The following is a 27,796-nucleotide window of genomic DNA, read 5'->3' as shown; positions in this document are numbered from 1 at the left end:
AAGCCTCCCAGATTCCGTACGTGGTGTGAGAGTGCTAGAGGGAGCCAGTTTATGCCCTCCCGGATTCCGTACCTGGCGTGAGAGTGCGAGAAGGAACAAGCTTTCCCGCGGCCCCTTTAATAACAGGTGCAGAGCCAGAGAAGAAGAGGAGTGAGGGGAGGGTCCAAAGGCGGGAACCTATATTGGCTGCCCAATCACAATGTTAAAGAAGGGAGGAGAGAGCGAGCTCGAGGCGGAGCACGCTGTTCTGACGTCATCACGTCCTACCACTCGCTCCCACTCGACCGGAGGAAGTGCTGTGTTGGGCACTTCCGGTTGTTGTCTGTCTGGTTGTGTGGCGACTGCGTGGAGGCTCTCGGGGCGTCGGCGCCGCCATGGCCGGCATCAAAGGTGAGGGGGCCGGCGAGCGGCTCTGCCGGGCGGGCGGCGGAGGGGCTGCGGGCTTGCGGCGACAAAGCGGGCAGGAGGGACCAGAGCTTCGGCCTCCTCCAGCCCCGCCTCATCTCTATTTGTCCCCCTCCCCCGCCTCATGTCGCTGCCCCCCTCATGTCGCCCCCCCAGCTTCGTCGCTCTCCCCACCTGATGTCGCTGCCCTCAGCATCTTGTCGCTCTCTCCCCCCTCCCCCCGCTTCATGTCACTATTTCCCTTCACATCGTGCTCTTTCTCTCCCCACCCCCCAGCCTAATGTCGTTGCTTCCCTTCATTTCTTTCTTCGATATCTTTTGGAAAGCTCTTAAGTGCGGTATATGGTAACACAGTAGGTGACTAATAAATGTTTGTTTACTTTCCCTTCCCTTTCTTCCCCTCCCTTTCATTTCTTTCTCCTTGGCTTACTTGTCTTCCCTAAACGAGACAATTTTTGTAAAGTGCCTGGCACACAGTAAATGCTTAATAAATGCTTGTCCCCTTTCCCTTCCCCTCATTTCACCATCCCATGCGTCCATTCCGTAGCGAGAACTTTCAGAAACTTAAGGGAAATTAAGGTTTCAGTAAAACCTCTATTTAAAGTGACTGCTGAACGGAGGCTAGAAACTCCTACGGTCTTGCGTGCTCTCTTCTGATCCCCACCCCAATTGAGGGCAGAGCTGGTCTTTGATCACCTTCCCCCGGAACTCCCTAAGTTACTTCCTAAGCGGAGGGTTGGGAATAGGGCATCTCGGAATCCGGATAATTCTCACACTCTGCGGAAATACGAGTTCCTTTTGTGAAGCAGCCCCGACCAGAAGGGATGCTCACTCCCAAGTGAGCACATCCCATTCTGGGACATCTCTTTACACGGACTCTTTATCTTCGCTACACTGTTATTGAATTCAAACTGCACTGGGTTATTGTTGCATACAAATCTGCCTCCCTCGACTTCTCTTTGGGCTCCACCCTCAGGGCCGAGCGTGGCCTCTCCGGGGACTGCATTGGGTTTCTTGGTTAATGACTCAGCTCCTTCCCTGCAGGCTGAAGCCACTGATTTTTGTGTCCTGATCCTGTTTTACGTGTTCTGGGTTCCAGAATCTTGTAGTGATAATTAGGAACGAGTTCTACCCCTGGTGGGAAATTGAAGTATCCAGACTTTAGAGAGGAATTGTACTTACAAAGTTCCTTTATTCTTTCCTTCTGTGGTTAAGTAACAAATAACCCACTCACACTTTAAAGACAGTACTAGTAGTGTTAAGATATTTTTGGAAGACGACTTCGTTCCTTTCTAGAGCTGATGTTTTGGAGAAAGGCTGAGCCCACAGGAAGTGAGGAGCTTTTAAGTTTTTTTTTTGTTTTTTTTTTTTTTGATGTGTTTAGAATGTGCTTTAGTGTCTTTAAATGCAATCCTGGTTACACTTCCTTGCTAAGATTTAATCACAAGCAGTTGTTTACAAAGAAAAGTGCTCGAAAACCCACTTTCTGTTATTTGAATTAAACAGCCATTGTTGATTCTACTTAGGGCAAGTCACGAAACTTCTCCCAGCCTCAGTTTCCTCACAGGGCTGTATCAAAAGAGCTAACAGAGCAGATCTAAGAAAGCAGTGACTTTTGTGCCAAGCCTGATTTCCAATTTTGATAAGTAAAAAATTACTACCAAATTCATATAATTAGCACTTCATCTCTAGATATTGTATATTTTTTCTGTTCCAACTCTAGCCTAGATAGAGGCTTTGGAAGTTGACCAGTCACACTTAACATTTGCTCACCACTGGATTGGGATAATGTATTATTACTATGTTATTATAACAAGGAAACAGTTTACATAGAAATGTTATTTCATTGTCAGCCAAGTTATCAAGTTCATGACTTGTTTTGCCAGCCTTGAGATAAACTACAATTTTGAAAACCTTTTTTTTTTTTTTGATATTTTTATAGGAATTTTATTTAAGCAAAATCTTGTGTTTAGATAAGTGATTTTATTCCAATTTACACTTGAAATTGCTAAAAATTTTCAAGGGACCTATTGTTTAATAGATAATATGCTTCTCTGACTTCTTAAACAGAATATACCAAGCAGAATTTATCCTTGTCCTTACTGAAAGCCATCATTATTAATTATTGTACTGTATAAAATACATTGTTACTCATGAGTTTTAAAAAAAAAATAGACATAAGTGGTGCAATAAATAGAGCTCTGGGCCTGGAGGCAGGAGTATAAGAGTTAAAATATAGCCTCAGACATTTAATACTTACTTGCTGTATGACCCTGAACAAGTCACTTAACTCCAATTGCTTCAAAAAAAAAAAAAAAAAGAGAGAGAGAGAGAAAGAGAGATTTGAATTGGTATCCTTAGTATCCTTTTGCCCTGTTTTGAATTTGACTCATCAGCAAACATTTCATTCTCCAAGAAAAGAACAAAAAGGTCTACCCAAAATTGTGGCTCTGGGGTCTACGAAAGGAAGTGTATTCAATTGAACAAGGTGATAAGGAAAATTAAAGTTATTTGTGAACTTCTATGTCCCTATGGTAAGTTGGCTCCAGATTGCCTTACTTTTTGAGTTTGGTGTCCACCTTGTCTAGTTTTCTCCTAGCCAGTTCTCATACCTTAGTCATTGAGCATTAAAGTCCTACTTTGTATGAGGCACTGCTGTGCGCTGCCAATACAAATACAAACATAAGTCAGCCTTTGCTCTCCATAAACTTCTGAAGAATGATACAACATGCTGCCAGTGGAGAAAATAGACAACCTTAGATTAGACAGGGAATGCCGAAGTGGGGATATCAATCAGGTAAAGGGAAGATTCACTGAGTGAATCAGGAAAGGCCTGAAGGAAGTGCTCTTTGAGCTTAGTCTGGAAGGGAGCAATAGAGATTCAAAAAAGGGAAAGGGAAAAGGGAGAATAATGCAGATGTGGGGACAGCCTGCAGAGTAATGGAGGTAGCTTTTATTATATTTTATAATATTGACACACCCTCAGTTTCACACTTATGATCTTTGATATCGTCTGAACGTTTTAGATTTTATTTTTTTTACTTTTGTAAAGTAACATAATGTGAGGAATGTAATTGTATTTATTTTCAAAATTGTGTAACTTGGTAATAAACAGAATTTGGCTGCACGATAGATTGTATGGGGAAGATCAAGTGACCTAGATGGACAGGAGCACAGTACAGATAACTTTCTAAAAGCCCAGAAAGATAGTCAGGAACCAGATTGTGAAGAACTTTAAATCATAAAGCAGCTTGTATTTTATTCTGAAGGACTCTGTTCTATTCTAGGGGGTCACTGAAGCTTCTTTAGCAAAGCAGTGACATGGTCAGATCAGTCCTTTAGGACAATTCATCAGCAGCCATGGGCAGGATGAATTGGAGAGAAAGGAGCATAACTTCTATAATAAATAGCCCAGGAGAGAGTTGGTAAGGGTATATGGTGGTTGTAATTAGAATCTGATTAGAATAATGACAGGGATAGATGGGAGAGATGTTGAGGACTAGCACTTAAGAGAGAAGAGGTCTGGATGTGTTCATTTTGGAGTCCTCTGAATAATGGTTATATAGAAAACAGGAGAGGTGCCATAAGATTGGAGAAGAGCAAATGTGGCTTTCCACGAAAAAGGAGTGTCTGCAAAATATGGAACAGTGAGCTTGATTTCAATTTCAGAGAAAATTCAAAGCAGATCATTAAAGAAATTGGTAGGGAATTTCTAGAAATGGAAATAGTAATCACAGAAAACCAACCTGGCTTCAAGAACAGGTTGTTCCAGACTAACTTCATTTCCTGTTTTCAGTAAATGAGGCAAGCACTGTGTTAAGTGTTTTGGAGTTAATTTCATTTAATCTTCACAACACCCCTACAAGATCTTCCTAACTCCAGACTCAGAGCTTTATTTCAGGCACCACCTACCTTAGGAAGCCACCAAAGAGGTTGTGATATCTATGTTCATATGTCTAAAGGACATATGGCATGTGGAGGAGAGATAAGGGTTGTTGGGAGGGGAAGAGCAAATTACAAACGAATTTAGGCCTGATATCAAGGAAACCTTGCTACTAATTAGAACTATCCCAGAGAGGGAATAAACTGTTGCTGAGGATGGTGGGCTCTCCCTTCTTAGAGACCTCTAGAATATGGTAGTACCAATTTCTTCCTTGTAGAGACTGATCTGTAATGACCCTGCTGTCCTTCCATCACTCAAGTTCTTTGATTCTGTTCCCGGGGAACAGATGAGATCACAGGAGAGTGTAAAGAGAGAAAAAGCAGGAAGGGGTCCAGGACAGCTCTGGATTATAGCTGCCCATAGGGAACAAGGCTTGTGTGTAGATCATTGTAAAAGCTGGAAGAGAGCCACTCTGAGAACAGCTAGGTGGCACAGTGAATAGAGCACCAGCCCTGGAGTCCGGAGGACCTCAGTTTAAATGTGGCATCAGATACTTAACACTTCCTAGCTGTATGACTCTGGGCAAGTCATTTAATCCCATTTGTCAACAAAACATAAGAACTCCCAGAACAGAGCCATGAAACCCAGGGGGAAAGTGTCCAGAAGGGGTGGCCTAGTCAGCACCAATGTAGCCTCAAGAGAAATTAAGACTCAAGATTATTGACTATCAGTGCTATTATCACCAGTCTGCTTTTACCACCTGCCCCTTTCTGCATTCCCTGAGGCATGATGTGCTATGGTTTGAAGAGCTAAATTTTAGTGCAATTCAACAGACCACCTTTTGAACTTCCTAAGTTGAGGACAAATGAGAATTCTGGGGTCCCCTTTGTTAGGGGTGTTTAGATTTTATAACCAGTGTGCTTTCCCTTCAGGTTTTTAATGCAGAGGTATTTAGATTTTATAACCAATGTGCTTTCCCTTCAGGCTTTTAATGCAGAAGTATTTAGATTTTATGACCAGTGTGCTTTTTCCCTTCAGGTGCTCTTGGATAGTGATAGTCTATTTCTTGGTTAAATGAGTTGTTAACCTTGTGTTCTCAATAGTGTATAACTTGAAAGACTTCAGTTACAAGAAGAAAGAGTTGGAGACATGTTTTCAAGTCCTAGCTCTTGATATGGAGGCCTTTATGTGATGTGGGGCAAGTCAGTGTGCTCTGAGTCTGTTTCCCATCCACCCCACTTAAATTGCAATGCTACCTCACAAAGCTGCTGAGAGGACAATAGCTTTGTACACCTTATAATACTCCCTAAATGTAATTTGTTAAGAGATCATAGACTTGTAGAATGTCAGAGCTGGAAGACACATCAATCATCATCTAGTCCAGTTTCTTCATTTTACAGTTAAGACACATGGACTTGTGACCAGAAGTTCGATGACAAAAGAAAGGAATGTTGGCTCACCTGTGGCAGTGCTAGAGGAATGTGTGGACAGGAGTGGTCCTGAGTGGAGAAGCAGAGATGGGTCCTGTGAACTATCAGTGAAAAGAATGCCACATCCGTGAAGTCATAGATCTCTCTATTGAAGGTTGTGTGGCACACTGACATCTATCTCTTTAGAAACACATTTACATTGAATATTGTGAGCCAAAAGAGTTTCACAAAAAAGCTCTGTACTCCAAAGGACCCAGAGAGGTATACATAGGAGAAATGAGGGATTTCATAGTCAGCTCTGGCTCCAGTTGTATTCTATTCCAGCTGCCAATTATAGGTGGAAGGGAAAAGCCATATTTCATGCTGTTCCACCTGAATACCAAGTGTCTATAAGGAGTGCAACTCATTCAACAAGTGTGTGTTTATTGTTCAATGCAGGCTAATCATGGAAATGAAATTGAGATATTATTCAACTTGATTTAAGTATGGCGCCTCCCTCCCCTCTCCCATCATTTCAAGGTGATTTTGCTACATAATAAACCTTTCTTCATTCCTATGAAGCCCAAATTCTCCATCTACCTGGCCTCTTGCTCCCCCTACAGAAATCTTCTAGGTTGTGATGGTCAGCCCCCTCCAGCTACAAGGAGTTGTGTTTGAATTGGGCCATTTAGAAACATTGTCAATTTTCACCATTGTGTGTAAGAGGAAAAGAGTAAATAGAGTGACTGGGGACTGAGTTTGAAAAACTCAGTGGTCAGATCACTTCTGTGCTGCATATTCTGTACAGGACAGTTCAAGGACTCTTGAGAGGAACTAAGCGATTCCTTGTTTAAACCATTAAAGGTGACTCCTTAGAGACTAAGGCATTTGTGGTTTAGAGGAAAGTATAATATTATGGAGACAGGAACCTAGCTTCACGTCTGAGCTCCATAATTTAATAGGTCACTTGACCCCACCTAGCCTTAGTTTCCTCCCTAATTGCATGGAGAAATAAATAACTTGTACTACCTGCTTGACCTAATTGTTGTCTGGGAGAATATTTTGTAAACCTTTCTTTAAGGACAGGAACAGTTTTGCCCTAGTTGTCTAGCACAGTGCCTAGTATGTATTAAGCAAATGCCTATTGAATTGAATATTAAAAAGGTTAATTTATCATGCTTGTACAGATTATGTGCAACACTATTTTTTAACCCTTAGTTAAATTTTCTTTTTGGAATAATGGACTTCGGGGCAGCTAGGTAGCACAATGGATAAAGCACCAACCTTGAAGTCAGGAGGACCTGAGTTCAAATGTGATCTCAGACACTTAACACTTCTTGGCTGTGTGACTCTGAGCAAGATGCTTAACCCCAATTGCCTCAGCCAAAAAAAAAGAAGAATGGACTTCAGTGAAGAGAAATGATAGGAATGGTATCCTCACAGAGAAATGATACATATGCAGACTGAGACACATTTCTGGATATGACCAAACATGGGATTTTTTTTTTTTTTTTTTGCCTATAAGAACTTGTGAGGTGGGTTTTGTTTTTCTTTTCAAATTTTTAGTGGAGGTGGGAAGATAGGAGGGAAAAAACCCATACTTTATAATTTTTTAAATAAAATTTAATTTTTAAAAAGTCTGTTCTTCATACCCCTCAATCCAGGGGTGATTCTGCTAGACATATACTCCAAGTAGGTCAAAGAAAGAAAGCTAGATTCCATGCATACACAAAATATTTAGAGCAGGAATCTGGAAAGAGTAGCTCCGAAAATTAGCAGGACAACTTTGAATTTGTTGTGTACCTGAAGAGAAAGACAAGTTGGATATAGCAGTGTAATTTTGTACTAGATGAAAAATACCCTGCTTAATTGGTACTGGTGACAGAATGAAGAAACCAGGTGAATGCCAGTAGACTGGGACATGTCTGATCAAAATAGTCTAATGATATAATGAAATTTTATTATGTTGTAAAAAGTATGTGGAAAGAATTAACAGAAATATAGAAAGTTGTACAGATTGAGACACAGTAAAATAAATAACCAGAACATGATCTAAATGATGGTGATAAAGTTATAAAAGGGGGGGACTCAACTTATAAAAATAAAATTTTCTTTCCAGAAAGGAAATGAAAGAAAGATGAAAACCTATAGTTGTAAAACATCATGTACGTATACTAGTAGAATCTGTTGATATATTGCCAATTTTTTTCTTCTCTTTTTAGATTTTATGTTACAAGGAATGGATTACTGTATAGTTGGAGATGAGGGACACATTTGAAAGTGAAGATATATAGGAAATATCAATAAGGGATTAAAATCTCAGAAATATGTTCTACTCCAAAATATAAAATAAAGTGCTTAGTGCTGGAAGGGAACTTGGAGACCATTTAGTCTACTTTCTTCATTTCACAGAATCAGAAATTTCACAACCCATGGGTTGAGCAAATTGTAAAGTTACATGGAAATGCACTGTCAGGAGTAGAATTTTTATCTATTCAGCATTCTGTCTGTTCATTCCTCTCTCAATCCCTTTGTAAAATTGGAGACATTAATGTTTCATCCTCCTCTAAATTTCTAATTTAGATAATCCCACACTGGGTGATGAATATAGTCTCGGGTTCTCAAAGGCAAACTGGTGGATATGCAAATTCTGGCAGGCTTTGCCAAGCTCAGGAGACTGGCATATGCCAAAGCCGCCTAACCCATAGGAAGGCGCATGATCATCATTTGATCCTTTTTGTTGTTGAAATTAGTTTAACATATAGTAAGTATCTAATAAATACTTGTGGACTTGATTTTTAAATTTTTTAAAATTTATTTTTGAATAGAAGGTTATAGCTTTTTATTTACAAAACATGCATGGGTAATTTTTCAACATGACCCTTGCAAAACCTTCTGTTCCAACTTTTCCCTTCTTTCCCATACCCCTTCCCCTAGATGGCAGGTAGACAATACATGTTAAATATGTTAAAGTATATGGTAAGTCCAATATATGTAGACATAGTTATATAGTTATCTTGTTGCACAAGAAAAATCGGATCTAGAAAGAAAGAAAAAAACCTGAGAAGGAAAACAAAAATGCAAGCAAACAATAACAGAAAGATTAGAAATGCTATGTTGTGGTCCACACTCATTTCCCATAGTTCTCTCTCTGGGTGTAGCTGATTTTCTTCATTACTGAACAATTGGAACTGGTTTGAATCATCTCATTGTTGAAGAGAGCCAGGTCCATCAGAAATGATCATCGTATAATCTTGTTGTTACCGTGTATAATGATCTCCTGGTTCTGCTCATTTCACTTAGCATCAATTCATGTAAGTCTCTCCAAGCCTCTCTGAAATCATCCTGCTGGACCTGATTTTTTTAAGATATGACAGGCCACATCCACATTCAGCTTCCCTAGGGATGGTAGCCAAATGATATAAAAATAAAAAATGAATAGAAAGAGTATTCAGATGGATGGAATTGAAGCAATTTTTTTTTCAAAACCTTTTTCATTAGTGAATATAATGATTGGGGAAATGCAGCTTTTATGAAGATTACTATTCACATTTTTCACTGTTAATCATTTGGTTTACATTTGAGAGATGAATAATACAAGACACATCTTTGGGAAGGGAAATTCCTAAGCAATATGAAAAAGAGGAAGCATGGCTAGACAAGTTTCCTGTGAACGTGATTTGAGGGATTGAGGAAACTTGAAACAGCTTAAAGTTAACTTTGTTATGTGGAAGGCTAATGATTTGGGGCCGTATGAACACAGGCCTAATATCCAAAACAAGGAAGGTCTCTCCTCGAACACCACTTCTGGAGAATTATGTTTGGTTCTGCTGCTACATTTTAAGAACATTGACAAGCTAAAAGGTGACGAGCAGTGAGTTCAGGTGGGAAGAATCCTTAAGAGTATTCTCTCCAATGGGGCAGCTAGGGTGGCATAGTGGATAGAGCACCAGCCCTGAAGTCAGGAGGACCTGAGATCAAATATGCCCTCAGACATTTAACACTTCCTAGCTGTGTGACTCTGGGCAAGTCACTTAACTCCAATTGCCTCAGCAAACTATATATATTGTCTCCAAGAATAAGTGGAGGAAATGGAAAGGTTGAGTCTTCAGAAGAGAATATATGGAAGGAATGGATTCAAATTTATAAGAACAAGAGCCATTTCCCAGTAGAGAAATGGTCAAAGGATATAAACAGGCTTTTTTCAGAGAAATCCTAGTAACTGCAAAGTAAGGCAATTCTGAAGTAACATCTCATATCCACTTGATTGGCAAAGTGACAAAAAAGCAAGATGACAGTTGTTAGAAAGACAGTGGGAGGACAGACTGCACCGTTGGTGGAGCTGGGAATTGGGCCAGCTGCTCTAGAAAACTACTTGGAACGATGCCCCAAAAATCACAACTCTGCACATCCCCTTTGGTGCAGAGATACTGCTATTAGGTAGCTCAAAGAGGTCAAAGAAAGGGGAAAAGGATCCAGGTACAAAGATATTTCAAATAGCTCTTTTTGTAGTGATAGAGAACCAGAAACTAAAGGGGTGCCCATAAGGTCAGGAAGGATAAAGCAAATTATGTCATAGGAATATAATTTGGAATGCTCTAGTATTGAAGCAAATGACAAAAAAAGTCAATTCTGGAGAAACCTATGAAGATGGGCTAATGCAGAATCAGGTGAGCAGAAGGAGAGAAGAAGGAATAATCATTTATTAAACACCTACCATGCGTTAAACAAATTTTAAAATATTTTCTTATCAACATGATAGCTGCATGATCCTCTGGCCCAGAGGGCGCAACTGAGGACCATAGGAAGAAGTTAAAAGAGAGATTTTAGACTTGACAAAAACCTAAGCTCCATAATTGAAATGAATGCAACTTTAGCAGTTCTTTTCCCTTCCATTAGAGGTTTGGAAGCACTTGCTCAGTCATATTGCAAAGAAGATTCAAAATTAGTTAATAATTTCAAAGTTACAGGATAATAAAATAACTTTTTGTTAACAAAAAGACAAAGAAATTCTAACTTACAGAATATATAAAATACTAGGAAATTTTTACTTACCAAGGCATACACAGAGGCTATATAAACACCACAAATCATTCTTTATGAAAATAAAAGGAGGTCTTTCCTTTTAAGAAAATATTAATTTTTTATTTATTAAAACAGACTTAGAAACAATATAAAATACTACAAAACACTTTATGGAAATGAGAAATATTAATTTCTTATAAGTAGATCAAGTCAATATAATTTTTAAAGCCACACCTAAATTTAATTAATTTCATACCAATGAAACTACCAAAAGATTATTTAGACCTAGGGAAAAAAAATAATGGTTAACCCCTCATTTAGGGGAACAGAAAGGCCAGACATCTCAAGGTTTTTTTTTTTTTTTTTTTAGTGTGAAGAATAAGAGTTTAATAGTACCATTTTCCAAACTGTAATATAAAGCATTAACTATCAGAAATATTTGGTATTGATAAAAACAAATCATTTAATAGAATAGATTAGATATATAACAAAAAGAAGTAAACAGAAAAATTATAATGTTTGAAACCCAGAAACCCCAATTCCTAGGGTAAGGACTCATTCAACAAAGACTGCTGAGAAAGGTAGAAAGTCTAGCAAAAATTAGATTTATACCTGCCATTTATATACCATATAGCAAGGCAAGCTCCCTATGGATACTATAATAATAGTAACAATAGCTAGCCTTTAAAAAACACTTTAACATTTGCAAAGTGCTTTGTAAATATCTCATCCACATAATATTTCTAAAAAGTAGGTGCTATTATTTAAATTTTATAGATAAGGAAATTGAGGCAAATAGATTTGTTCAAGGTCACACAGCCCAAAAAGCATGCAGAGTTGGCTATTCATTCAGAATTTCCTATCTCCAGGCCCAGTACTCTGTTCATTGCAGCATCACCGTTTATCTGCCTTATAGTATAACTTAAATATAAAAGGTTACATTGTAAACAAGAAATACCAGGGGAGATTTTTTTTTCAGATTTGGACAGGGGAAGAATTCATAAATAAGGTGATCAAAGAGAATAAAATGGAAAATGTTGATTACAAAAAAAAATCAAAGTTCTTGCACAAATGAAACACAGTTAAAGTTAGAAAAATTGCTAAGGAGGGGAAATGTTTGCAGTAAATTTTGCTAATAAAGATTTCATTTCCTTTATACAAAGAACTGGTGCAAAAATTTTAAAGAGCCACTGCCTAATAGACAACTGGTCAAAGGATATAAACAGGCAGTTTTCAAAGGAAGAAATCCAAGTTGTTTATAACCATATGGAAAAAAATGCTCTAAATCATAAATAATTAAGGAAATGCACATTAAAGTAATTCTGAGACTTCATACCTATCTGACTCTTAAAGATGCCCTAAAAAAGGAAAAGGACAATTTTTGTAAGTACTATGGAGAGAGAGGTACACTGCTGCAGTGTTAGTAGAAGTTATATGGTTATGGGAAATGATTTGAAACCATGTATTCAAAGAAACCGGTCCGGATACCCTTTGACCCAGGTAAAGAGAGTGCAGGGAAAAAGAAAAGGACCCGAAAGTACAAAAATATTTGTAGCAGCTCTTTTTGAAATGGCAAAGACCTGGGAACTGAGAGGATGCCTTTTAGTTGTGAAATGATTGACTAAGTTATGCCACCTGAATAAAATTGAATATTATTTCATCATAAGAAATTATAGAAAGGTTGTCAAAGAAACCTGGGCACACTTGTATCAACTAATGCAGAGTGAAGTGAGCAGAACAGAATAATTTGTACAAAAACAACATTGTACAGCCAATTTTTTTTCCTTCTGATTAACATAGTGACTAATCACAGAGAACAGGGGAATGTGCTACCCACTTCTGGACAGAATGCGTAGTACAGAATAAAAGACATATATAGTTTTAGCTGTGATCAGTATAGTAAAAAAGTTTTTTCTTATTTTTCATCAGGGTTTTCTTTTTTCAGTTAATGGAGAGAAAAAAATCCTTGTTAATTGAAAAAAAGTAAATTTTTAAAAAATAAAAAAATTAGATTCAGATTGAATCCTGGGAACTGGAACTTTCTCACTTTGATTCTTTGTAAATTAGGATCAAGAGCACACTTTATGTGCATAGTTTTGTTTTGTTTTAATATTTCTTACTTAGTATGATTGGGTATTAGATTTTTTTATATAAGGGTATAAGTAACTTTTGTTGTAATTAAACATAATTAAATCATAATTAAACTCATCTTGTATGTGCAGATCTCACATGATAAAAAGTTGAACCCCCTACTCTGTGGCATTGCTTCCTTGGGGAAGAGAATGTGATACAGTATTATGTTCCTGATAAGAGACTTATTAAACTGCATCAAACCGTTAGTCAGATAGATGGACTCGTTAATCAAATAAGACAATTGTTAATTATTAAATAACCAGGAAATCTTTTAAAGGTCATTATAGGTTTATCACCTATGAGGGAAACATTGATTAGAGTTAGGAAAACTAGGTTATATTTTTTTGTTTGTCTCACCTGGAACACTTAATTTGATTCCTCACTTCTTGGGTAAATATTTTAACCTGTTGTTTTTCATTGGTTGCCCTTTGGGAATGTTGTGAAAGTAATATGACCATTAGTATTATGGAACTTCTTGGTAGATAGATGCTATATAAGCTCAAGGTGATGCTATAATAATAATGAAAAAATATACTATGGAGTTGTGTTTTTTCAAATATTTTATTTTTTCCCAATTAACATGTAAAAAAAAATAATATTTGCTTTTTAAAAAAATTTTGAGTTCCAGATTCTTTCCTACCCCTCCCCTCCATTGAGAAAGGAAACAATTTGATATAGGCTATACATGTCACTGGCCAAAGATTAAGGCAGACACCTATATGTCTGGTGTAGGAGGATCAATAGCAGCAGAAGTTAGTGCTGTCCCTATGAAATGGACATTTGAAAATGAAACAGGAGTTTTTACTCCTTTTGTGGTTGAAAAAATCCCCATCAATCTGTGGGGAAGAGACATTTTGCAGCAGATAGGATTACAATTAAGGACTTCGGCTTTTTAGGCAGGGCTGCTGTTGAAGGCCTGCCAGCACTCTCACCAGTTCCTATTCAGTGGAAAACTGATACACCAGTGTGGGTAGAACAGTGGCCCTTAACAAGAGATAAAATTCAGGCCTTAGTAGATATTAGTCACATTAGGAAAGAAAACACAGCCGTTCCCCTCCCCCCCCCCAAAAAAAAAACCCAAGAACATTAAAGTTCATGTTAGTCTTTTCCAAATTTTCCTGAAAGCATTCTCTTCATCATTTCTCATAGCACAATAGAATTCTATCACAATCATATACCCCAACTTCTAAAGCCATTTCCCAATTGATGAGCAAGCATTCCTTCAATTTCCAGTAATTTGCCTCTAGAAAAAAACTGCAATTTTTTTTGTACATTAAGTTCTTTTCCTTTTTCTTTGAGGTACAGACCTTGTAGTATTGCTGGGTTAAAGATTATGCAGTTTTCTATCCTCTTGGGCACAGTTCACTTGCACTACAGAATGATTGGATCAGTTCACAATTCCACCAAGAGTACATGAGTATCCCAATTTTCCCATGTCACCTCCAACATTTGTCATTTTCCTTTTCTCCCACATGAGCCAATCTGTGAGATAATACCTTAGAATTTAATTAGGTTTTGGTACAGAATTTTACGATTATGGTCCCTAAGCTGTGAATAGCCAGAGCCACACAAAGCAGGTCTAGAGACAGATTTTAGAGATCAAGTAACAGTTTAGTTATTTTCAGAATAAGGAATACAATGTGCAAAATAGAAGTTCCCCTAGGCAGGAGATCTTTATCTGTTGCAGGAAAGTAGAGATTTTATATACAAATCATAAGTGGGAAGGGAGAGGGGAAGGTAAAATACAGTACAATCATTTTTATTTAGCGCCTGAATGGTTTCCCATGATAAGACCATGAATGCAGGACAAAAATGAGTGTTCTCCAGTCTTCTGAGAACAGTTCTTAAGTGATTGTTTCAAATCACAGGGAGGTGGGAGGTTATTTGGTGGGAGGACAGGACCAGAGTTCTGTGATAGGAACAAATCTACAATCTTTTATTCACTTCACTTATCATGCACAAAAGTGTTGTCAAAAATTGATTAATCAGGGCAGCTAGGTGCCACAATGGATAGAGCACCAGCCCTGAAGTCAGGAGAACCTGAATTCATATCTAGCCTCAGACACTTAATACTTCCTAGCTGTGTGATCCTGGGCAAGTCACTTAACTCCAGTTGCCTTGGGTGGGGGTGGGGGTGGGGAATTTATTATTCATTTCAAGCTGCATTGTGCGACTAATTCCTGATCCAGAAGAGGCAGCTGAGAGATCTAAATTGTTAGTATATGTATATACACACAATGTTGGTAATTCTAAAACTTACAATCATTTTTCCTGTTTTTAAGTCATTTTATGAATGTTCCATGAGAAAATACTTGAACTGTCATAACAAATTCTGAAGATAAAATTTTAAGGGGCAGCAAGGATAGTGCAGTAGATAGAAGGCTAGATTTAGTCTAGAAGCCCTGAGTTCAAATCCTGCCTCAATAACTTCTTAGCTGTGTCATCTTAGGCAAATCATTTATCTCTCTTTGACACTGGAAAAGGAAATTAATGGTGAACCAGTCCAGTATCTTTGCCAAGAAAATCCTAAGCTCACAAGGTCACAAAACAGGACTTGAAACAACTGAACAAGAAGATAAAATCTAAATGATGCAGTCATTTCTTTTCTTGAAACTTGTGGCAAGCACAGAAATGTTAAATTTTTTAAAAAAAGCTTTTTCATATTCCCCCAAATTGTTATCTTTAATCTGATAAATATGTGGAATATGCTTTCTTCAATGACAGGGTTTGATTGTGTCACTGTTGTCTACATGCAATATCAGCTCAATGGCCCAGTAGTTTTTAGATGTTCAAAATATTAACAGTTTTAAGTTTTTCCCTAGGCTTAGGTGGCCAAGTTTATAAGATTAGCAGATTTACTCTGCTTTTTATTGTAGTTATATGGGTATCAGATATACTGCCCCACCTCATATCCACTCTATTGCAAGCCCTGCCAACTTCACCTTTATAAGGCTTCACCAAATACTTTTCAATTCATTGACACATCTTTTGCCTCTTCCACAAATAAGGTGCTCTGTCTCTTGGCTCTGGGCATTCTCTCTGGCTGTCCCCCATGGCTGAAATGTCCTGCTTCTTCAACTTTACCCGATATCTTAACCTGCTTACCTGGATTCCTTTAAATTCCAACTAAGATTCCATCTTTCCCCAAACCCTCTTAATTCTAGGGCCTTCTCTTTTGGTTATCTTTTACTTATCCTGTCAGTTGTTTGTAATTAGTAACTTGCAAGTTTTATCTCCCCTCCATTCCATTAGATTGTAAGCTGTTTCAGGGTTGAGCTTGTCCTTTTTGTATCCTTAGCACTTAGAATAGTGTTTGGCTTATATATAGGTCCTTAATAAATGTTTATTGGTTAATTGACTAATTGCACACCCATTCTCTGTTAAAGATACACCAACCAACATCATTTTGGTTGAAATAAACTCCTGACACTGAAAATCAACTATCAAGGAAAATTTATTAAAGAAGAATCTTAAGGAATTGTCTTAACATTTCTGTGCAGAAGTGGGACCCAATCCTCTTTCGGAAGAGGGAATGCTGAGCATAGAAGTAGGAGAACCTTTAAATTTGCTAGTTTGGCACAGTCCTTCCCTTCAGAGAGTGGATTCGTCTATTTCTTCCAGGTTACAATCTTTCTGATACGCCAACTACATGTTTTTCCTGAATATATAGAAACATGTTCCCCTTCCCTCATTATACAGCCCATGTTCAAAAGTGGCGGAAAACTCTTCTTATAGAGTGTGTTGTTTAATATTCAGTTAGCCTATTAAGTGGGCACAGTAGTGATTTGGTCAAGTCAGGTCATTGACCCCAAGTAGTTTGGGCTGAATCAACTATTATCTTAAATTTGTGGTTTTCTCGAAATCCACAAGACTTTATGATTGGCCTAATATCCACCGTGCCTTCCAATCCCTCATTCTCCCCCTCCCCCCCAATTCCTTGTTTGCTCAAGGCTTCTAGTGATCACTTAATTGTGTGGAATCTTAACCTTCCTTAACCTCTCATATTCTGAAAACCTGTTGGTCAGTGTTACCTTCTATCCCACAGTACCCAGAAGCTTGCAACACTCTGGAAACCCAACTTTTCAGCATTTCTCACAATTTTCCAATGCTATAATTAACATATCATGGTCAAAGCCTAAAGTAGATCAAGCCTATAGGCCTCAGTTTCGGCTTCTCTGGAGTCACATGATTTTAGATAAGGCCTGGACTATGTGGCCAAAGAAACTATACATCACCTTATCTACTGCATTCCGCTGACCAACTAGGGGAACAGTAGACTTAAGTGACCAGTCACAACATATAGAGGGCGGGATTTTGGAGGCTATTTGTCTGAAATGTATAAAAGCTGTAAGCATTTTCAAGGCCCTGCCCTATCCTGTTGTGAATTTGGCTCGCAGACCAGGATGGGGTCCCCTTCTCGAGATTCTAATAAATAATTCTGCTTTCTGTGAGTGATCGCTGAGCGTCCAATTTGGATAGGTCTTTTTGTCCCAAACACTAGGATTTGGCTAAATTTTTGTTGTATAACAATGTCACCATGGCCACAATTGATTCATTTTGCCTAACAAGTTTTCATGAAACCAATGAAAAAAATTAGATGAAATATGCCTGTATAAAAAGTACTCATTTTTAAGCTTTAAGCACATTGCAGATAAATACTATTTGCTTTTAATAAATATGCTGATACTCAGTATTATCCACAAATATTGACTGTGAATACAAGAAACTTTCCACCATGAGATACTTGTTAACTCTCCCTTTACCTTAAGACAATAAAATCTGGTGGTTTGGGGACTATATTTCCTATCATCATCTGCCATCATCTAATAAGGGGACATTATGCTGAGTTCAGTCTAATAACATTTCATTAAAGAAATTAAAAGTCTTCTTGAGATACATGTGTGATTATTCATGTAAAAACCATTATTGGATTGCTGTCTTCATAACTTCAAAAAGCCTCCTGATATGATTTTTTTTTTTTTTTTTTTTTTTTTGAGGCATGCTGGGTTAAGTAGCTTGCCCGGGATCACCCAGCTAATAGGTGTCTGAGGCTTGATGTGAATCCTGACCTTCCTGACTCCAGGGTCCATGCTCTATTTACCATGCCATCTACTTGTCCCATGATATTACTTATATCCATTTAGTCAAGATCTGGTTAGGGGAAGAAAGGCTATCGGAATAGATTTATTTTTGGCTTTTTTTTTCCCCTTAGGAGAGGGGAAACATCACCATATTTGAAGTCAGGGAGAAGTGGGAAGAACCAGTAAAGAAAGAAAGTGATTGAAGGTCCCTGAAAGAGATCAGTTGATTGATGGCAAAGAATCTTAAAGAGGAGCCAGTAGAAAATTTAGTCCAACACTCATAAATATAATTTCTTCTGCAAATATATATACTTTCTTAAACTGATAATTTGTTGTTATATTTTGAATCCTCTTTGATGTTCTGCTGGGCACATGACAGTGTTTTCTTTTGTTTCAGATTCCTTTTCTGTTTTTTTTCCTTATTCTGTTTTCTTAAATAAAATTTTTTTTAAAAGAAAGAAAGAAAATTAGTCCAAGCCATACAAAGAGGGATTATCTTTAGTGAAAATAATAATTGTTGGGGTTATTAATGTTAGTGATGTTAATTGTTTTCCTAATGTTGAAACACTCCAAGAGACCAATTCACTCATCATGAATACTTTTGGGGATATATTATTCTAGGTTTTTTGTTGGAATTTTATTTATAATTTTTTCATCAATTTTCATTAGTCATATTGGTCTTCAGTTCTCTTTTAAATACCCCCCTCCAAAAAAAGAACATTTCTATATCTGTAGTAGAATAGAAAAAATATTCTCTGCTTATTTTTATATAAAAATGTCTAATTAAATCTCTATTGCTTTGAAAACTCTCCGGGTCATCCAGAATCCTTTCTGAATCTTCTGCTCTCCTCTGTGCATTTTTAGAAGTATTTTTTTTTTGGCAATAACTTGCTAAACATACTTTACTCAGAGCCTTCCCTCTCCTTTCTTCCCTCTTCCACAGTTAACAAAGAAAACTGCACAAGTATCTATAAAGTAATCTTAATCTAGAATATTAAAATTTGTTATATTCAGATGCTTAGTTTAATGAGTTTGGAATAGAATGCCAAAATTGAAGAATGTGATAATATGATTTGAATTTAAATTTTTTTTTATTTTTTCTCCATAGTATTTTATTTTTCCAAATATTTGTAAAGATAATTTTCACCATTCATTTTTGTAAGACTTTGTTCCAAATTTTTCCCTCTAACTCTCATCCCTCTTCCCTTCCCAAGAGAGCAAGCACTCTGATGTAGATTATATATAAGCAGTTCTTCCATATTTGTCATGTTGTGCAAGAAAAATCAGACCAAAAGGAAAAAAATCACTGGGGAAAAAAAGTAAACAAACAAAAGAGGTGGAAATGATGTGAATATTTTGAAAATTAATATTTATCTTTCAAAATACTGCAAAAGACCATTAGTTGGAGAGTAAGTGATTGAGATAGTTCCAGAGACTGGCTTAATTTTAATGCTCCTTCCTCCTTTTTAAAAAAGAAAAGCAGAATTTTTACTTACAGAGTTATAAGCTATTCTTTTTATAATATATCTAGATATTTTCAACCATATAATAATACTAATTGAAGCTGTGATTGAACTGAATGAATATTTCTATTTTGTGTGTTTTCCTTGCAGCTCTGATCAGTTTGTCCTTTGGGGGAGCGATTGGGCTCATGTTTTTGATGCTTGGATGTGCCCTTCCACTATACAAGTATGTATGAACATTTTCTCTTTCATTGTGTTAAGGTTGTCTTTAAAAATGGTGTTTTAATGATCTCAAAAGGATTCACCACCAAATTGTTATAAACCCCCTCAGCATGGGAATCAGAGGCTCTGCTTTTCCATTTCAGCCTTGCTCCAATCAAAATAACAATGATGGCATTCAGTTACCAAACCAAGTTAAGTCTTGAAATAAATGTCCCAATATCAGAGCTCTTAGGAGACAAGACTCTTAGTAGTCATTTGTTTCAACTCTATAAGAATAGGAATATCTTTTGAAAGGGACAGTGTATGTAATTATTAAATACACTGTGCCAAACATTGTGCTAATTACTGGAAAGACAAATACAAGCAAAAAGTGTGTATTTTCCCTCAAGGAGTGTATGTTCTAATGGGAAAGACAACACAAAAGGGAGTTGAAATGAGGATTAAAAAAAAGTAGATACCTTCATGTCACCAAGGTGGTAAACTCATGCAGATAATCAGAAGGTGAGACAAGTTAGAAGTAAACATGGCTGATGTGGATACATCCTCAAATGGAAGTTTGGAAGAGGCTTTAGGGGTGAAAATACCTCCTTAGGTATAGGTACGTGGAAAGGTAAGCGTTAAATCCTCAATAAATGGTTATCTAGGCTTTACTTCAAGAATTACAATGATGAGGAACTCACTACTTTTGAAATAGCCCTTCTACTTTTAAGCCACTTAATTGTTCAGAAAGTTCTTCAACCTCAAATCAGTTTCTGCAGTTGATATCCATTGTTCCTAGCTCTTTTCTCAAGCACAAAACAGGAGCCTAATCATTCTAGTGTGTGATATCCCTTTGTCAGATCCTTGGAAGAGCTTTCTAAAGCTGCCATGTCCCTCTGAATTTTCTCTCATCCTCTTATTTTTCTTACCCAGCATCTCTAGTTTCTTAACTTATCCTGATTTGGGAAATTCTAGTCCTATTGTCATCCTGGTAAACTCTTTCCTAAAACGTGGGACCAAGCTGGAACATAGTATTCTAGAGGTGACCTAAGTAGAACTAAGGGCAAAGAATTACCACCTCTGTGATTCTGAACATAAGGTATCTCATTATAGCCAAAAATCACATCATCTTGTAGCTAATATGACACATTAAGCTTTCAATCCACTAAAAGCCCCAAATCTCTTTTCATACAAACTGTACAATTAATTTTTTTAATCCAAGCATAAGACTTTGCATTTAGGGGCAGCTAAGTGGTGCAGTGGATAGAGTACCAGCTCTAAAGTCAGGAAGACCTGAGTTCAAATTTGGTCTTACACACTTACCACATCCTAGCTATATGACCCTGGGCAAGTCACTTAACCCCAATTGCCTCAGCAAAAAGAAAAGAAAGAAAGAAAAAACCTTAAATTGTATCTTTCATTAATTACATTAGTAAAGATGCCAGAATTCTTTGAGATTCTGCCTCTCTTCTCCAGTACATTAATTCTCTCACTCAGCTTTGGGATCTAAGCAGATTTGGCTAATATGCCAACTTTGCCTTTATCAAAATAATAGTGAATAGAGTAAGACCAAAGACAGATTTTGGGGATACTTAAGAATTTGACCCAGTAATCTTCACTCACTGGTTCTATTCATTGAACCATTCTCAAAACTAGAAATGGGATAGTGGCTATTTTGGGTATAAAGGATCATTGGAATGCTTTTTAAAGGCTGGAATGGGCTCTTGCAGCAGAGAATGGATTCCCCTCCTTAGGGATTACCAAACCAAGGCTCGTTGATAACTTGTATGGTGCAGTAGTGAGAATTCTTTGGGCTGGGGGGAGGAGTACATGGTTGCTATTGTGTTGGGGTGAGTGGGATCAAAGTAGAGATGAGGGAAGAAAGTGTTGCAAGGTATTAACCTTGGGAAAGAAGAGGAGGGTTAGGAGTGGTTTAAAGGGATCCCATGGAACCAGTGAAAATCCAGTGGATATCGATAGCTAAGCAGGTAGACTTTGAAACCCTACATAAAATCTTAGCAGGTCAGAGGATTGAGGGATTCTGTAGAAGGAAGTACCAACTGCTTTCATGGTATGAGGCCTTAGAACAATTGATGACCACAGGTGGTGAGTCTTCCTCATGGAACTGGAGAGGGACTTTTGGGAGAATCTGTGAGCATGATAACTCTTTCTCTGTCAAAGCTAAATAAGGTGTCACCTATTCTCCACACCTTATTTGCATATGATCAAATATTGGCTGTGATGGAAGTGACACTTTGATGTGGAAAGGGGTAGGAGGGATGAGTGGGCAGGTACCCTCATTTGCATAGGAGTTTCCTATGATTGAAACCATTCAGTCACTTATTGGTTGGCTGCCCATTAGGTGCTTGATGCTGAGGAAGGTGTTGTGAGGACTAGGCATGTAAACTCATTAGTATAGAGAACTGCCAAGGAGAATCTTCTGACAGGGCTCAGCACCTGCTCTAGGACTTAGTCTGAGATTGTCAAGGTCACACAGTTGGACATGGAAGTTGGTTCTAGGTTTTCCTACATCCTTCTCCTCAGCCAACAATCTGTCCATTGTACCAAAGAAATGACAGAAAATAAAATGGGATTTCCCATGCAGCCAGGTCATACATAGTCTGTTGGGTAGATAGTGCCAGGCACTGTGTGTTTAACTCTTGAGGAGAGTACTAGTAACAGTATATTGCAGTTTGGAAAAAGTAGATCTCCCTGGGAGCTTGAGAAGTTAAGTAAGACTTTGTGGAGAGAGAACTGAGCTCTGAAGTCTGGAGAATCAGAAAGGTGGTGATGAGGAAGAGGAACAGCATGAACGCAGCGGCTTGGTGTTGAGGAGAAAGGGTAGAGGGCACAGGAAGGAATTGGTTGTACTCCAACAGACACTTCTGTAGAGTATGGTGAGGCCAGATCAGAAAAGTTTCTACTTGGTACAGCAGGAAGCCCCAAGGCCCTGTTATGGGTAGCACAAGAGTCAAGTGAAAATGGCTCTGGCCCTAGCTGTAGACTGTAGAAGAAGGTGGATAGAGTACCAGGCCTGACATCAGGATGACTTGAGTTCAAATCTGGCCTCAAGACACTTAACACTTCCTGGCTGTGTGATCCTGGGCAAGTCACCTAACCATAATCACCTCAGCCAAAAGACAGAAAGAAAGAAGGTAGACTTAGGAAAGCCATCTGGGAGATTTATCCAATGTCATGTACTGAGATGAACAAGGCATGTTGGCCTTCAAGTCAGAAGCTAGCATCTGATGCCACATCCGATATTTATGAGTTTTGTGTGGTGATGGACCTCAGTGTCCTCTGTAAGGTGCGTTGCTGCAGGCCTCTTCCCTGATTGTGATCCTGATTGTGGAGCATTGGAAAGATTAAACAAGCTTTGCCTAGTGTTTGCAGCACGCAGAGGCCTCTTTTAAGGAAAGTCGTTGTTCTGGTTTTTTGTAAAGATAAATGTTATTATAAACTTAAGAGAAATGAATGGCTTTAACAGCAGAAGCTTGGGTGATTTCCTCATTCTATTTTTTTCTTTTTTTTTTGCAGCCAATACTGGCCCCTGTTTGTTCTGTTTTTTTATATCCTTTCTCCTATTCCATATTGCATTGCAAGAAGATTAGTGGATGACACAGATGCTATGAGCAATGCTTGTAAGGAACTCGCAATATTTCTCACAACTGGCATTGTTGTCTCTGCTTTTGGACTTCCTATAGTGTTTGCCAGGGCACAACTGGTAAGTGTGTTTTATATGACATAGCTTTATTTGAAGTGAGGGGGAAGGGATGGAAAGAGGGGAGGGAGAGAAGAAGTCAAAGGGACACAAATACCAAGAGAGGGAGAAAGATGGATGGATGCATTGCATGCATGCCCACTATTCCTGGGTTACCACAACCAGACTTCATTCCTTGGCGCCACCTTGTTGCTAATTAGCCTGTTGCTGGGACCATCTTGAGGCCTTTCCAGCTCAGTAAGATCCACCACAAACATAGCATTTGAAAGCCACGGGTATCCCCTCCACCCTAATGAGATTTCAGAGAAGAACATGATCAAGAAGAGCCCTTCCTTCAGGGAGGACTGAATTCCACTAGTAATGTCCCCATTAAGCCATCCAAGGATAGTCTTTTTCTTCTTTACTCTCTTAACTGACATTTTCCCAATGTACTGAGGTTTTCAGAATGCTTTAAAAGCATGATCGTTTGTGACCCACACAGCCCTCCTGCAAGATAGGTACTGCAAATACTATTCTCCTCAATTTACAGATGAAAAAAATAAAGGTGGAAGAGGGTAAGGAGTGGGGAGTACACAGGGTCACTAGTTAAGAAGAGTCAGCAGAATTGAACTCAGGGCTCATCCTGACTCCCAAGACAAGTAGATTTCCCTATATACATTCCTTGTCCTGGCTATCCCAGTTTCTCCCCTCATTTAGTCCTTGAATACATTATAAGCAGCCTGCTCAAAAATACATCAATTTTTTCTTAACAAAACATAAGTTAAAGCAAATGCCTTTAGAAGCAGAAACAGGAACCATTGTCCATCCCCAAGTCTAGTCATCTCCAAGAGACCAAAACCAGATGAGAGCAGCTATGAGACAAGACCCTTTCTTCCCAACAACTGCCCAAGTGTGTTTGAGCAGGATCCAAGGGCCAGGGAGCGGTTGTGGTCCAAGGTGTCCAAGCTTGCTGGCTTCATGAAGTAACTCAGTTCTCTTCTCTCCCCAGATTCAGTGGGGGGCTTGTGCCCTGGTTCTCACGGGCAATACGGTCATCTTTGCAACGATCCTCGGGTTTTTCTTGGTCTTTGGCAGCAATGATGACTTCAGCTGGCAGCAGTGGTAAGAAGGAACTTGTTACCAGACTCTCCTAACACGGACCTTTTGTCATTTGGTGGCCGTCCATGCCATCCAGAAGCTGGAAGAGAAGAGGAGACAGTCGAGAAGGTCCCAGGTGGCTGGTCTTCTGGGGACAGACTCTACTCGCTGCTGCTGGGTGGGAGAGCATTTCCACAGTGACTTGCTAAAGGGTTCACAGACTTTTGTTTTTTTAAAGCTAGGGTGGACTCCTCTGCTTTTCATGGAGCCCTGCTGAGTTGGGACATCCATCTTAAGTGTTGTCCCTGTTCAGTGTTAGCTCCATTGGCCTTGCCCCTGCCCCCTTTTTAATGGAATAAAGCACCACTTGAGTATGCGAAAGTAATACCTGCCCTCCAACAGGCCACGGTCCTGGAATCTAGGTCCAGCTTAGTCTCCAGAAATCATCTTCAATTCCTAAATAGCTCCTGTGTTATACAAATGACGTGCTTGTTCAGGCAGGATGATGGTTCCCATTGCCGAATACCAATGTTGTTGATGGTACAAGTGGAAGAAAACATGACAGGTGCCGAAGAATCCGCAGCCGGCCGTACCTCAGTGGGACTGATAAGTCTTAGTGGCCAGGCCCAGGTTGGGGGTTCTACCCATGATATTCTACCCATGACAGGTATTTAAGTCATGAAAAATTATTTTTGGAGTTACTCAGAAGGAGTGTTTGTTGCTCCTTCAATTATTTCTTCATTGAACTTCTATGCTGGAGATGTGAGAAAAGAGATCTTTTATGCCTGGTTTTTATTTGTGTTTCTTGTGGTTATAAATAGATTGAGCTACATTGTGGGGAGCAACCAGTGTTGCAATTCCATTTTTAAAGGCCTATTTCTATTTATATGTAAGATTTTTGATCTTGTCAGCAGCCTTTCATGTTTTACTCTAGGTAAGATGGATGTTTATGGCACTACTGATGATAAAAAGTTTTCTGTTTGCAGCATCTAGAAAAGAAAGCCCTCCCTCTCCCATGTCCCTTTTAAAATTTATTTTATACATAGTATATCTTAACTAAAAATAACTTTTCAAATGTACTTTAAATAATACTAAACGACCAGGATTGCCATCCTGTGCAGTCAAAGCATTACATTTTTTCTCTTTGCAAGTCTTGAAATGATTTCCCAAGTGATTTGTCAGTCTTGCAGCTCTCATGTTAATAATCTTCATGTTTAGTCGATGACAATTGTAGTTAGTGTTCTGTAATGTTAGGTCACATGTAACTTAATATTTAAGACAAGTTTCCTGCTTACCTCTCAGCAGTCTGATAGCCATCCTGTCAGATTTGCCCCTTCCTTACGCATTCATTTTGTTGTGTATTCAATTCATGTAATGTCACTGGCTGCCTCTATTGCCATTTTAGACACAAATCTAACCCACAAAATGCTCAGCTGCATATCTCATTCTTAACCGAGCTTGATCAAATTGTGTATGTGTGCGAGAGAAACAGAGAGACACAGAGAGATTTATACCTTTTGATGTATTTGATGCCTTAGTGTACTAGGCACATAATAATTGTTAAATTGAATCTTGAAAAACTTTGAGATTCATCATCAACTATTCTGTTAGACCTTTTTTGTTGGTTTTGTTTACTCACTGTACTGATGTATATACATAAAAATGAGTTCATTCTTAGACAATGGTGAATGATCATGATAGTTACTATTTGCTTTTTTTTTTTTTATCAAGTTTATTTCTGAAGGAAGTGGGAACAGATGTTGGACATGTTCAGCTTATTCCTATAGATATATAAAATTACCTTGCATTGTTTTTCTGGCTAGGAAATGAGTAACAAGATCATAGGGACAGTTGACCGAGAGTACACTGTGTACCTAGGTAATTTTTATGTGACTCCCTATCCCCTCTCCATTGTGGCCCCTTGCCCCTTCAGTGAGGCTGAAAATTACCTTTAATGTTAAAATGTCTCTGACCCATACTAGTCCAAGAATGCTGAGTAAATATGCATTAGACAACTGTGGATGTGATTGAGAACTTGCCATGCCTTGTGATCCCCCCACTCAGTCTATGAAACTTTCCCATTTTTTGTTATTCTTCCTCTTAGGTGATGTCAGGGTGGCTCATTGCTCCCTCCTGTTTATTTCCTTGGCCATACGTCTTTTTTCTACCTGCTGCACACACTTCTTATATATTAATGGCAGTGGGGGCAGTAGCATTGTGTCTCAGAGCTTGCTAACTAGGCTTGATATAGTGCTGCGGCCACCTCTGGTTTCTAGACTAAGATACTTAACATGTGGCTTTTCCATAAAATATGCATTGATAGAACATTGCTGTCCAAGAGAGGGAAAACTTTTGATGACAAAACAATAAAGATTTTAAGTTCTTGTTTTTGCTTGTGGGATTTTTTATTTTTATTTTTTTTAGCAAACACATGCGACGTCCTGTTTTTCATTTCTGAAGTGCTTCTCGTCTTAAGAAGCACATGACATGATAGCATGGCTGCCTGGCTAATGGTAACCTTGCAGCACAGCTTTGTTTCCAAAATTAAAACTGAAACCATGGTAACAAATGTTCCTTTCTCGTGGTTGAGACTCCCTGATGTGAGGCATTAAGTGAATGGGGGCCGATAAGGTCAGGAAATGAAATTTTGCCTAATCGTGTTTGCGATTGAGTCACAAAAGGCAGGTCTCAGAACCATCTCAGAACTTAATCTCAAGGCCTTTTTATTGTAAAATTGCTGCAAATATTTTTAAGGTCGTATTTTTATGGCATAGTGTTCCTAGTACTGTTATTTCAGCTGGCTTTGTTTAAACAAACATCAAAAGACTATTTCTCTATTTAGTCTGAAAAATTATATGTATTAGCATTATTAAATACAAGCACAACTCTTAGGTCAAGTATGCATTCTGTTGCAAATCTAAACAATCCATGAAATTCCACATTTTCAATAGTATGGTTGTTTTCACGTGTTGCTTCAGTCTTTGTTGGGAATATATATGTAAAAAAAAAGTCAAACTGTTTAGTTTACTTTGAAGCCCTCTGGATGAAAAGGTCTGACCATTCAGATAACTTTATTAGGGCATCTTATTTAACATCTAATCACGTACTTTATCGTGGAATACACAGGATCTCAGAACATACCCTAAACCAAACATAAAGAAAGCAATATATCGTATGAAGATTGATGTCTTCTTCTACAAAATAATAAACCATTTTTTAAAAAAATCCAACAAAGATGTTAAGAGGTAGGAAAATGGTTCAGCAATATCAATTAATATTATTGAATGTATCCCATGGTCTATGTTATGTTGTTCACTCATAGTCCAGGATTCCCCTTTGCCCTGAAAGAAAGGAAATAAATATTCTCAACTTTCCTGTGGGGTGGGCTTCATCCTTAT

At 38.3% G+C, this 27,796-nt stretch overlaps 1 protein-coding gene across 1 annotated transcript; it reads left to right on the top strand.

Annotated features, from left to right (window-relative positions):
• Positions 1-270: 270 nt before the first annotated feature.
• On the top strand, positions 271-26,786 carry LEPROTL1 (leptin receptor overlapping transcript like 1). Its single transcript, XM_051967624.1, has 4 exons — positions 271-390; positions 19,550-19,625; positions 23,138-23,324; positions 24,310-26,786. The coding sequence occupies exons 1-4, from the start codon at positions 375-377 to the stop codon at positions 24,424-24,426; spliced, it is 396 nt and encodes a 131-aa protein (XP_051823584.1). The 5' UTR covers positions 271-374; the 3' UTR covers positions 24,427-26,786.
• The last annotated feature ends 1,010 nt before the right edge of the window (positions 26,787-27,796 follow it).

Source organism: Antechinus flavipes, chromosome 6 (assembly GCF_016432865.1).
Source record: "Antechinus flavipes isolate AdamAnt ecotype Samford, QLD, Australia chromosome 6, AdamAnt_v2, whole genome shotgun sequence".
Lineage (NCBI taxonomy): Eukaryota > Metazoa > Chordata > Mammalia > Dasyuromorphia > Dasyuridae > Antechinus > Antechinus flavipes.
This window is presented reverse-complemented; position numbering and strand designations above follow the sequence as displayed.